General features: G+C 39.6%; 1 protein-coding gene across 1 annotated transcript; it reads left to right on the top strand.

Moving 5' to 3' along the window:
* The first annotated feature begins 492 nt into the window (after nt 1-492).
* LOC130916103 (E3 SUMO-protein ligase ZBED1-like) lies at nt 493-7,424 on the top strand. Its single transcript, XM_057836532.1, has 4 exons — nt 493-548; nt 5,777-6,161; nt 6,318-6,420; nt 6,584-7,424. Exons 2-4 carry the CDS (start codon nt 5,853-5,855, stop codon nt 6,724-6,726), a joined length of 555 nt encoding a protein of 184 aa, XP_057692515.1. The 5' UTR covers nt 493-548; nt 5,777-5,852; the 3' UTR covers nt 6,727-7,424.
* Nucleotides 7,425-13,590: the final 6,166 nt, after the last annotated feature.

Raw genomic sequence — 13,590 nt, 5'->3', positions numbered from 1 at the left:
TAAATTCTTCTTAGTTGTGACTTTTTGACCGTTTTAATGTTTTATTTACATAAATTCTCTTCATTCTAAATTCTTCTTCGTTGTGACTTTTTGACCATTTCAATGTTTTATTCACATTGTTAAACATTTTCCACATACAGGACATATTTACTTCTAGTCACAACACAATGCTGGTACTAATTTTTTTTCATAGATGGTATCAGATAGCATCAAAAGTAAATAAGTTAATAAAAATTTACTGAGGTAACAGTTAAAGTCAGATAGCACTCACCAGATGGCCACCTTGGTAACTTTTTTTTAAAACAACCATTTTCAGTGTTGGATTAAACACAGTTAACATACACTCCCACATAAGATATGTACTGCAACCGTTCAATATTTAAACATCCCACTCACTAGAGGGCGCTAGTTATGCAAGCGGGGTTGGGCTCTGCCAGTTAATGGCAAGAAGAAAAAGGCCAGAAACGAATCAGTTTTGGGCCGCGATGTTGTTCTGTGGACAATCGCCAGCCATCCTCTCACAACAAGACCTCTGAGGGGAAATATAAGTGAGTTTGAATGTTGATAAGATTGTGTGGTATCTATGCCTGTAGTTATTGCATCAGTTTTGTAGATATTTTTTGTTATTTATGATATATGTTTGCTTTTAGCTAGCTCTGGCCTGTACAAAATGTGGTAGTTTCGTTCATGTCTGTATGTTTTCATTAATATTGTTTATTTTGACATTAACTAAGAGCTGACAACACCGCCAGTGATCTTGCCCAATTTCTAGCTAAAAGTCAACTTGTAACTGGAGGGCTTACTAAATTGGATGACAAGCCGGAGTATTACCTCAGTTGGAAGGCTGTTTTCCTGAGCACCATCAAAGTAAAATGGAAAATGCTGGGCTCAAAGTATAAAGAACATCACAATGTAAGTTTTCCACCTTTCACTTTCACTAAGACATTCAGTTACAGTACATGAGACAGAGGTGTTGGAGATAACAAAGTTAAAAGTAACAAGCATAGACATCAATAAAGAATGCCCCATCCATCACAAACCACACCCATTAAAAAGATGCAGGGGTTTAAGAACAATGCTGTTAGAAGACAGAAAACGATTAATTAAAGACAATAACATTTACCATTGCTGTCTCGCCTCTACAGGTCACCAAGCCGAAGATTAGCTGATTGCGATAAAGTGTGACGAATGTGACATTGAAAGATATCTCGCAGCTCTTCACCCAGGTCCAGCGCCGCCTCCACCCAAGCAGGTTTTACCCCCCCCCAAAGAGCACAGCGAGGAGCAAGAAGCTTGGGAAAACGTTGATGTGACAGCCACTTGTACAGAGAATCTCAGACACTTAGACGATTCTACAGACAACCTGAATTTCTCTGAAGAGGAGATTAGACAGCAACTAGTGCAACTGGGATACACAGATGTCCAAAAAAACAGAATCCTACTACAGGCAAGATTCTGATTGCTGCAGAATAATCTGTCAGATCTGCACATACACGACTCCGAAGTTCGAGAGTTAAGTAAGATCGGGAAGAGTTGATTCAAAATGGCGGCCTACCCAGCGCATCTACTACTTCGGATGACACTAAGGTGAAACCAAGACCATCCATCTTCAGCAAGGAAAAAGTTGGCTCACGTGACATCGGAAGATCTCCTGGGAGCAGTTTCTACAGGACAAGGGCCATAACACTCAAATTCTTAGTCCAAGTGCCCAAAAATATGGAGGCATGCAGCAGCATCACAAAGGCAACGAGACACCTCACACATTTGTGCTCGACACTCGCAGCAGACGCTTCGTCAAGTCTTGAGGAAGATTGAAGGACAGTCGGGAGTCTGCGATGAATCCGACTACAAGCAAGATTCTGATCAGGAACGGTTGATTCAAAATAGCGGCTTTCCCAGCGCGCCTGCTGCTTCTGTTGACACCAAGGTGAATTCCAGACCACCCGCCTTCACCAAGTATATAGTTTGCCCAAGTGACATCAGCACATCTCCTGAGAGCTTTTAGAGCAACAAGACACCTCACGAAATCAAGAAAATGGACCCGGTAACCAGGTATTTCTAGTACAAGCAGCTTTGGGATGAGTTTAAACTGCCAAGAGAGTAAGACCAACGGGAACTCCGCTGGGAAATCAGGGAGTGACTCGCATACCAGCCGGCCGTAACACTCAAAGTTAGACCAGACCCCCCATCTTCACCAAGGAAAAAATTGGCCCACGTGACATCGGCACATCTCCTGGGAGCTATTTTCTACAGGACAAGGGCCGTAACACTCAAGCTCTAAGTCCAAGTGCCAAAAAAGATGGACGCATGCAGCAGCACCACAAGAGCAACAAGACACCTCACACATTGGTGCCCCACACCCGCGGCAGACGCTTCGTCATGAGAAAAGTCTTGAGGAAGACTGAAGGACAGTCAGCAGTGTGCGATGACTCCTACTACTAGCAAGATTCTGATCAGTAACGGTAGATTCAAAATAGAAGCTTTCCCAGCGCGCCTAGTGCTTCTGCTTACGCCAAGGTGAATCTCAGACCACCCACCGGCACGTCTCCTGTGAGCTTTTCGGGCAACGAGAAATCTCACACATTGGTGCTACAATGAATCATCCACAGGCAAGAATCTGATTACTCCAGTTTTCTGCAGGATAGTCTGTCAGAGCTGCACGAACCTAACTCCGAAAAATACAAAGCCAGGATGCTAAGTGACGAGATGGTGGGAATCTCCCTCAGCAGTTTTGGATCCTCCAGCAGCCACTCTTCACAAACAAATAGCGAGTGTGACTTATGGATGACACTCAAATCCTTCATTTGACCGGTCATTAACCAGCAGACAATCAAGAAAATGGACCCAGTTACTAGGTGTTTCCAGCACAAGCAGCTTTGGGATGAGTGTAAACTGCCAGGAGAGCGAAACCACCGGGAATTCCGCTGAGAAAACAGGGAGCAACTCGCATACCAGCCGGCAGACCCCCAAGGCTCACGGGACTTGCGTGGCACTACGCAGGCGGGGTTGGGCTCTGCCAATTATTGGCGAGAAGAAGGCCAGGAAGGAAACCGTTTTGGGCCGCGATGTTGTTTTGTGGACAATTGCCAGCCATCCTCTTACTACAAGACAGTAGTGAGAGTCTTGTAGACTTGTAGAGAGTCTGTTTTCATAAAGCAGCAGCTACAGTGGCTTAAAGACTAGGAGCACATTCGACATATTTACGTAAAATAAATGCTAACTGCCCGGTTCTTTGCTCTTTTGACAAAGAAACGAGACTGTTTTACATCTATATCTAAAAAGAATTCAGGGATTTAAGCATTTTATTCACAAGAATTTTCAACTTAAAAGGCTCTTTGTTTTCATAAAGCAGCAGCTACAGTGGCTCAAAGACAAACAACACATTCAACATATTTACGTAAACCAAATGCTAACTGCCCAGTTCTTTGCTCTTTTAACAAAGTATCGAGACTGTTTTACGTCCATATCTATGAAGGATTAGGGATTTAAGCCTTTATTCACAAGAAATTTCAACGGAAAAAGCTCTTTGTTTTCATAAGGCCGCAGCTACAGTGGCTTAAAGACTAGCAGAACATTAAATAAAATAAAGGCTTACTGCCCGGTTCTTTGCTCTTAACAGAGAATTGAGACTGTTTTATGTTCGTATCTAAAAATAATTCTGGGATTTAAGCATTTATTCACAAGAATTTTTAACAGAAAAAAGCTGTTTTCATAAGGCCGCAGCTACAGTGGCTTAAAGACTAGCAGTACATTTGACATATTTACGTAAAATAAATGCAAACTGCCCGTTTCTTTGCTCTTTTAACAAAGAATCAAGACTGTTTTGCGTCCTAACAGGACATTCGACATATTTACGTAATATAAATGTTTTCTGCCCGGTTCTTTGCTCTCTTAACAAAGAATCGAGATTGTTTTACATCCATATCACTGTAAAATGTAACTTGTTGTTTCAACTTAAAAATAGGATGTATAGAGCTGCCTTAAAATTTTATATTAAGTCAAAATATCGATGTTGTCCTTTTAACACAAACAATTATTATCTTGATTAAGTAAGATGTTTTGTGTAAACCCTTGTTTTATTTTGGTTGATTTAGATCAGGTAGGCGTTTGAAATAATAAATTTATTTCAACTCAATTAAACTTTTCTGTTAGGTAAATCTTATGTTTTTGTTTAACTAAATTAAATTTGTTAGTTAACTGCTTCAGGTAGTCGAATGAAACTATAAATGTATTTCTACTTAATTAAAATTCGGTATTGTTTATTTGATTCATATTTATTAACTTAGAGAATTATTTTGGTAGTTCTTTGAACTCAAAGCCAATTTAACAAAATAAGTGTTACAGAAACCTTTAACTGGCAGTACAAGGTTGTTTCACAGACAAACATGACAATAACCAATTTAACATCCAGTGTCACATTCATTAGTGTACCCATTTTAGATAACAGTCCCAAAACTGTCCTATGGCAGATTCACCGGCATTAAAATTCACAACTTAAAACATTCAGTTAACTTTAGTATGTTTAACTGGGTCCTATTTTTACAAATGTTGGTGTGTAAATGACTGATAGGTACACTGTTGGAATTGGTTGAGTATACCACCTCAGCCGGCAGCCCTAAAACAGGTTGTCAAGGCTGCAACGTAATCCTTTGGGACGAATGCATCCGGCAAAGTATGTCCCCTAAATTAAGCTTGAGAACGATAAACCGATACGACCGGATATCCGGTTCTACATGCGAGCGATTCGGCTGTATCGGTAGCAGACTAAGCAATTGACAGTAAAAAGCCACAAATCCATCCATTAATCGATTGTATAGCAATGAACTGGCTATCGCGAGAATAAGACTCGGCTACCTGAGGGTTTAGTTTTCATCTCTAAAATAATAACGCGAGAGCTGACAAACCGACAGTTGCGCATGCTCCGTAGCATTCTCTTCATACGTTCTCTCACAGCCCAAAGCTAAAGGTGAAAAAATAAAGTAGTGTCGACGACGCAACATGCTAAAATGGACAAACAGCACGAGCACAGACGCTAGCGAGCCCGGCAGAAGTGCCGAATCACAGCGACCAATTTTCAACGCGCCTGGAAAGCAAAAGTCAAAAGTTTGGAGGGTGTTTGGATTTTTCAAGAACGACGGACAACTCGATAAAAGCCATGCTATTTGCAAGCTGTGCCGAGCAGCTCTGAAGTACACTGGTAGTACACCAAATATTGACTTTCATGCAACGAGAAAACACAAAGAGTATGGTGAGGTAAAAACGAGAAAGGAGCGGGAGCCTGCTAACAGTGCTAGCACACAGTCGCAAATGGGTAAACTTTTGAACTATTTCGGGCAACTTGGGCACAATTCAGCACGAGCTAAGGAAATAACGGCAGCTATAACCCGTTTCATCGCCAAGGGCTTTTGCACGTACAGTATAGTTGAGTGGGAAGGATTTCAAGAGTTGATGCGTACCTTAGAGTCACGCTATACTGTACCGTCCCGAAAGCATATCACCAACACATGCATGCCAGCGTTGTATGCTGAAGTGAAGAGCCACGTTAAAAAAGAACTAGAAAATGCAGAGCGAGTGGCAGTAACGACTGATGCTTGGACATCGTGTGCAACAGAGTCCTATGTGACAATTACGGCCCACCACATAACTCCAGATTAGCAGTTGAAGGTCCATGTTTTACAAACAAGGGTGTTTAAAGGATCACACACTGGAAAGAACATAGGAGCTCTGCTTAAACAAGCATGTGTGACTGGGACCTTTCTGCTGCCCTCCTATCCAGGGATCTCAGAAAAAGAGGAGAGGTGACAACTCTAACGGACGAAGACTTTTGTGATGCTGAAGACATCGTCAAGCTGATGGCACCGGTCAAACTTGTGACCACAACCATGTCTGAAGACCACCGGCCCACACTTTCAATGATTTCCCCAGTCAAAGCAAAGCTTAAAAAGAACTTTGAAGCATCAGAAAAAGACTCAGTGGTCATCAGAGAGATGAAGCAGGCATTCAGGAATGACCTGGAGAAACGTTATGCTGGCCTCGATGATCTCTTCAACACTGCAGCGGCTCTGGACCCCCGGTTCAAATCTCTGCCCTTCCTGAGTGACCACGATTCTGAGAGGACATTCATGACCATCTTGGCAGAAGCTACAGCCTTGCATAGTAAGGTAATACACTGTCATTTACTCAAATACATATTACAACACATTCTATCAGTTTGTCAGTCTGCTGTGCTTTGTTGTTGTTACTTGATTTATTCTGACTGTTATTACAGTCACTGGCTGCTGAATTGTGTAAACTGTACTTTTATTCTTTACTTCTAGGCAACAGGGATTCCAGCTGAGAGTGATGCAGTGCAGACAGATCCATGTCAGAGTGATCCTGCCCATGAAGACACAGACATCACCACCGAAGATGTACTCAAAGGTTTGTGTGTGTCTTCAACATACGTGCACAAAAGTGAACACAAATTAATTTTTAACATTAGAAAATATATTTTTGTAGAAAATGGTAAATTCAGATGAAAAAAACGCAACACTGAGTCATGGCAAACAAAGCCAGTAATATACCATTATTGTTATTCATTCAGATGATGTGCCTCCTTGCAAAAAGAAGAAAATGTCAGTTCTGGACCAACTGTTTGGAGAAGACTTTCAAGTGAGGATGGCAGCTAGATCTGCATGGGACAGAGCTAGTGATGAAGTGAAGCGGTACAGAGATTGTGAGTCTTAAAACACTGCCGTGGTGGAAAGGGCAGCATGACCTGCCGTTGCTATCATCTCTGGCCAAACGATATATCTGTATACCTGCCACCAGTGTGGCATCTGAAAGGGTTTTCAGCACTGCTGGAGATATTGTTTCTACAAAACGCAGTTTACTGAAACATGAACATGTGGATCAGTTGATCTTTCTCCAAAATAAATCTGCCCTTCAAAAAAGATGGGGACAGTGATGAGGAATGAAATGTTGAAGCACTTTGCTGTGGTTAAGGTTATAGTTTGTTTGTTATTGTATTGTTAAGGTTATTGTTGACCAGTCTGGCTAAAATGCCATGTTTTTTCCCCAGTTATACCAGTGGTAAATGGCATAATAGTAGTATGCTTGAATTATTATTTATTATGATAATACTAGCAGGTTAAATTGTTCTTTTTTCTAGAGCTGCTGCATATAATTTTTAGTTTGTAAGATGTTCATATTGAAAGGTTGCACTTAAATTACCTGTCTGTGTTTAAAATGTAAGATGTTTACATTTAAAAGTTGCACTTAAATTACCTGCCTTTTGTGTTTAAAATGTAAGATGTTTACATTGAAAGGTTGCACTCAAATTACTACCTCTTGTGTTCAAAATAACAGGAAACAGATTGAATTTTTGCACTTTTTTTTTGTGTTTCTCTGGAGTTTTATTTTATTATCGACAAAATGATGGTCATTCAGCGAGTCTTTATTTGTTCATGTCTCAAAAATAAACATACATTGGTATGGAATTCTGTTGTTTACTTTTGCTTGTGAAAATTCAGTCTTTTATGTTGTAAATAATGTAAGAACAAACAACAAATATTTACTATCGTATCGTTTTCACACTGTATTGAACCGTATTGTTCCGAAACTATCGAATCGTATCGAATCGCTCTGCCTAAACAATATTGTTTTTTTTTCATCGAATCGTAATCTGTGTATCTAGATACATATCGAATCGGCTACATGCCAGAGATTCCCAACCCTACCCTAAATGTGCTTGTTTTTTTCCACTGACAGGCTCAGATTGTTATTCTAAGTGTCTGACAACATTATGGAAAGGATCCTAACAGAGACGAAGCTTTATAACCATAAACAGACTTTATATTGCTGGCCACAAGATTCCATTGACAAAAACAACAATTTTACTGCAGCCAGATTGTGTTAGTTGTGGTGTTTCAAAGATTGTAACTGGTGCTTTAAAGAGTCAGTTCAGATCCAAACTAACCCTTGTGACAAGTTGTCACACCATCTGAAAAACACCAAATTTACACAATGAAGCTAACTGATTGCGAAAGCAGTAGACAAACAAATCCCATCTTTTGCCAGGTGAAATCATCTTGAACAAAAAGGTCCATCTCTATAGAGATCCGTTCAATAAGGTTGTCATCTACCGTACTAGACAAATTATGCAAATACTTTGGACACCATAATATGTAAAAATAGGACCCAGGTTTAAAAATACTAGATAAGTTATCGTTACATGTGACAAATGACAATACTGCAATAATAACTTTGTTTTATTTTACACTGTGTGCTCAGTATCACCATTTATCATGAAATAGACAACAAAATAAACAAGAACTTACAAAATTCACTATTTTTAGCAAAGCAGTATTTACCGGCATGTTGCAACAAGAGAATTTAAACTGTCCTCATGTACAAACAAACAATATAGGACTGAACTAGCAAAGTTGTTATTTGTTATTTATATTTTGAGTTGGTAACTTGAAAAGATGCTGACATTCAAAAATGTCTTAATTGTTATACTTATTGTGCAAAAACAAGAACTTAAATTAAAAAAAAAAAAACGGTCCAATTTAAAGCTCATGCACAAATGAGCCAGAAACGAGGCTTTCTGCAGAAGTCTGTTTCAAAAACCATACACAAGTGATGAATGCAATCCTCTATCAATGACCATGAGGACCTTTAAATTGTGTATGTACCTCAGTCTTTGTTGAGGGCAAAAAGACGACCAATCAGCATGGCCACAACACTCAGGAAGCCCTTCTGGAAACTTGTCTCTCATTCAGTAACATGCAAAATAGAAAAATGAGAACTTGCAAATAATGTGCAAAACAGACAGAAAAAAAAAATCCCTGTTAATGAGCGCTCGGACATTTGCACAAGAGGAGGCATCGGAGTTCAGAGTTACATGGTTTTCCACAGGAGTCTGTTTCTTACACCATGCACAAGTGAGGAACATTGTCTGCCACCAATGTTCATGAGGACATTTTGAATCAATTCAAATGTGTACCCCAATTCCTTTGGATAATCTATGTTGAGGACAAAAAGATGGCCCAACAGCATGGCAACATTACTCTGGATGTTGTTCAGACCACACAGGACTACTGCCTCCTCAAGGATAACTGACACATCAATCATGTCTTCTTCTTTCACCATCACAATGCCAACTTTCATCCACTTGGTGAACACATCATCATCTGTGGCCTACATAAAAGTAACAAAAACAAAAACAACATTTACCATTTTGTTAGCTCACAAGGACGCATGACTAGCCAAATAGTCTGGGATTGGATCTCATATTTAAAGTACAAATGTAACACATCTTTTGTGTAGCCTATACCCAGATAGCAGACCGAAGTTGAAAAGATGTTGGATCAACATTCCGCTGTTGATCTTATATCGTTGAATCAACGTCACTTTTGCACCCTCAGTTTATGTTGTTTCAACATTGAAATCCTTACAAAACCTAAACAGCATTTCGATTATTGAAATTATTGGAACAACGCTGAATCAATGTTATATTTCAACCAAAACGCCATCCATAATTCAATGACCAATTCAATCACATTTCCCGGTCAATCATAAATCAACTGTTTGTCAGCGTTACTTCATTAACTATAAAACAATGTCGGTCTGCTATCTGGGTATATACAATGTATTTATGTGACAATTAATTTTAATTGTCTCTTTCCTTAATTTATGTTTATATATGTTTATATAAATTCAAAATTGTATACAATATTTCTTGTGCACATGCTTGCTTCAGTTTCAGCTCGACATCAAAAGAAAAGGAAGGAATGACAAATGGGTGAGGCAGCTGACGAGTTGAACTACCACTGGTGCTCTCATCAAGGGATGATGATGACAGGCTTGCCGTATCTAGAGTTGAGTGTGTGTGATATGTCTTGTTGTACACTTTCAAAGTTACTTTATCTTTAGGAAGCTCTGATATGCTACTCAAATTGCACAGTTCATTATCAAATTGTGGGTCTTGATACTGAACGACGAGGTCCCCATCCAGTCCCAGTTTGGTCTTCAGCATCAAGTAGAAGTTATTAACAGTCTCAGGCAAGTTCTCTATGGTGACTCCTCTGATGTCTTGTTCGCTCAGGATGATGCGCAGCATTCATGATGACTCTCACTCAAAAAGACAAATACAGAACGCAAATGTTACATTATTTTACATGATGGAGTGTGTAGAGCAGGGCGGTAAACCGAAAATTTACCGTCACCGAAATTCTTAACGATGACCGACGTAATTTTGACCATGTCGGTAAATTCGGTAAATTAATAAAACAAGAAAATATAGTCTTTTCATCCCGCTTTGATTCTGTGTTGTTCGTCTATGTTCATTCCCCTTTAAGAAAGCAGTGAATGTGCTTACGTAGGGAGTCACGTGATCATCAGGAAGCCAATCAAACAAAAGCCCGGTAAGCTAACGCTAGCAGCTAACGCTACAAGCAAAACGTGATGGAGTGTGGCTTAAGGGAGGTTCCCCAAACTTTCAACCGACATTTAGTAGACTCTTGGTGGCATCCAGACGGGCTTTCACCCGCTGTCCTCCTTTGTTCTCACGATTTCCGGAGATGGTGCTTTCAGTGCTTTCTACTGGTAGCGAGGCTAACGCTAGCTAGCGGCTAACGCTACAAATGAACGTTATGGAGTCGGATAGCGGCTCTAACATTGTCGAAACGGCTGAACTTAATGAGTGGATTGGGCACGGACTGCATCTAGCAATTACTATGTGGCATTATTTTGTATCTGTCTGTGTGTGATTCCTCTGATAGCTTTTGTGATGGTAAAGCATTCAGCATAAAGTACAATCCAACGGCAAAACTTATAATGACCGAGAAATGGCCCCAGCTATTTTTATTGTGCGTGCATTTATTAAAAAATGCACTGGGGGGGAAAAAACCCTTAAACCATAAAGTAAACACTTGTATTTAATAATTATGTCACAGCAGCCATTAACAATAAGTTGTCTTTTTGAAGTGTACTGTTCAAGCTGCAAGTCATTTGTGTTACAATTACATGTTTGCACAGGCATATTGATTTTGACAATGTACATTGTTCAAGTCATACACGCTGTTATAAATGTTCATACTTGAATTCTTATTGCTTACAATACATTTTTATAAACTTAATGTTTAGACAGCATGTACAATTGTTAAATACAGTATATCAAATTGAATGCTGGTAAATAAATCAACAAGAAATAGTTAATCTGTATTTCATGCATTGATTCAGATTTTCAAATTATATAAGTCCGCTTGGGCGAATTTATCAGCATTTATCGTTATCGAGATAAATCTGCTCAATTTATCGTGATACATGTTTAAGGCCATATCGCCCAGCCCTAGGAGTGTGTTCACATAAACAGTAGTATTCATATTCTGATCAGGTCTTTGAAGAGTTCTGCTTATTTATTCACATAGCCTGAAATGTATATGTTTGATCAGAAGTTATGTTTATTATCTATTAGAAAACCATTTACAGGACAGTCAGACAATTGAGCTTCAGAACAATATGTTTGATCACAAGAAAAAAAGATGAGGTCATTAAAAATCAGTGTCCATGACTGATATTCAGCTAGGATTTTTTTTTAAATAGCAAGGATCACGAACAGAATTTGGTTTGATTCCTGTTTTGTAAGCTGCTGCCGTTTTGATGAACACGCCAAACTCCATTTTTAAATTCTTGCTGACAAGGGGGTGTAGTGGTTTAGCTACCATCAGCTGTGCAGGGTCTCTCTTGCAGACTTGGTAACACCTGAGGTGCTCTAGATACCAAGGTGAGAAAGGTTCAACAACCAAGAATATGTTGCTGCATACAAGCATTACATGGACAATTTTACAAAATCAGAAGTCCACTTGTGCTTCCAATTGACACAAACATCACCTGGGTATATTTTGTTCCATGTATAATTGCTGTTGTGGCCAGCGATACACTGTTTAGGGTTCCAAATTTCTTCTCAATCACTTGCTTGACAGAGGCTGCTAGAATGTCCAGAGAAACACTTTATGCTCCCTTAACTTCCACAGTTGGTTTAAACTAATTAGGAACATCCAAGTAGAATACCAACATAAGTTGGTGTCTGAGGGACAGGGTCAATAAAATGTTTTTGAAATTATTGACATCACGGACCACTTTCTTGATAAAGCTATGTTTTGCTTCAAAACGAATTGTCCAAAAACTAACCAGTGGCCCAAAGCAGCGGATCAAATGAGGATAGTGTTCCAGAAAGTGGTGCTTTGGTTTGAGTCTCAGGCCTGGAAACAAAGTATGTAGAAGTTTTCTGTGTTCACTAATTTTGGCATCAAGGTAACACAAACTTTCCTCTGTAAATGTGGAGGATGCCAAAAGTTCCACAATGTCTTTAAGTTCCAGAATTACACACCAAGCGTCATCAGTTTCAGGTAAAACATCACCGATGAGTAGAGGCAACAGCCTCAACAGAGTCCAATTCTCGTGACCGTTGCCTCCAATAGTTTCACTCACAAGTACTTTCTCTGAAAGTTTCTGTGGACTGTTAGTTTTATCTGAGAATTTATAAGGGAACCGCTGTATGGCAGTATTCAAATGATTTAATGTAAGGTACTGTTTGCCAATTAATCTTTTCGAGCACAAACTGAGCTCAAAAGGTACAATACCCTCCAAAAGCTCGTGTAAAATGTCAGGGGGAAACCCAGTTATGCAATGAAAGACAATCTATTTAATACACAGTCTCTTTTCACTCTGTCAACACTTTGCAGTTTCTCATTCTCCCTGAGCCTGTGAAGATTTTCGTTATGTGACTCTTTGGTTCTCAATAAAATGGCCCACTCTGTACAGAAAAACGTTGAATATCACTACGACTGGCCAAAGAAAAACGAAAAAATGTTTTCATCAACAATAAAGGACTCCTGAAAACCAGCAAAGGAATGTGCTCCCAAATTATCAGATGATACATACAGTGGGGCAAATAAGTATTTAGTCAACCACTAATTGTGCAAGTTCTCCCACTTGAAAATATTAGAGAGGCCTGTAATTGTCAACATGGGTAAACCTCAACCATAAGAGACAAAATGTGAAAAAAAAAAAAAAACAGAAAATCACATTGTTTGATTTTTAAAGAATCTATTTGCAAATCATGGTGGAAAATAAGTATTTGGTCAATACCAAAAGTTCATCTCAATACTTTGTTATGTACCCTTTGTTGGCAATAACGGAGTTTCTGTAACTCTTGACAAGCTTTTCACACACTGTTGCTGGTATTTTGGCCCATTCCTCCATGCAGATCTCCTCAAGAGCAGTGATGTTTTGGGGCTGTTGTTGGGCAACACGGACTTTCAACTCCCTCCACAGATTTTCTATGGGGTCGAGATCTGGAGACTGGCTAGGCCACTCCAGGAAATGCTGCTTATGAAGCCACTCCTTTGTTGCCCTGGCTGTGTGTTTGGGATCACTGTCATGCTGAAAGATCAAGCCACGTGTCATCTTCAATGCCCTTGCTGATGAAAGATTTTCAGTCAAAATCTCTCGATACATGACCCCATTCATTCTTTCCTTTACACAGATCAGTCGTCCTGGTCCCTTTCAGAAAAACAGCCCCAAAGCATGACGTTTCCACCGCCA

This window comes from Corythoichthys intestinalis, chromosome 5 (genome assembly GCF_030265065.1).
Source record: "Corythoichthys intestinalis isolate RoL2023-P3 chromosome 5, ASM3026506v1, whole genome shotgun sequence".
In the NCBI taxonomy this organism is placed as follows: domain Eukaryota; kingdom Metazoa; phylum Chordata; class Actinopteri; order Syngnathiformes; family Syngnathidae; genus Corythoichthys; species Corythoichthys intestinalis.
This window is presented reverse-complemented; position numbering and strand designations above follow the sequence as displayed.

What these genes read in the sequence shown, in the direction of transcription:
- LOC130916103 (XM_057836532.1), top strand. Translation starts at nt 5,853, where the DNA reads ATGGCACCGGTCAAACTTGTGACCACAACCATGTCTGAAGACCACCGG. An exon ending in CTACAGCCTTGCATAGTAAG is followed by an intron (nt 6,162 to 6,317) that starts GTAATACACTGT and finishes CTTTACTTCTAG; the next exon opens with GCAACAGGGATTCCAGCTGA. An exon ending in CACCGAAGATGTACTCAAAG is followed by an intron (nt 6,421 to 6,583) that starts GTTTGTGTGTGT and finishes TTATTCATTCAG; the next exon opens with ATGATGTGCCTCCTTGCAAA.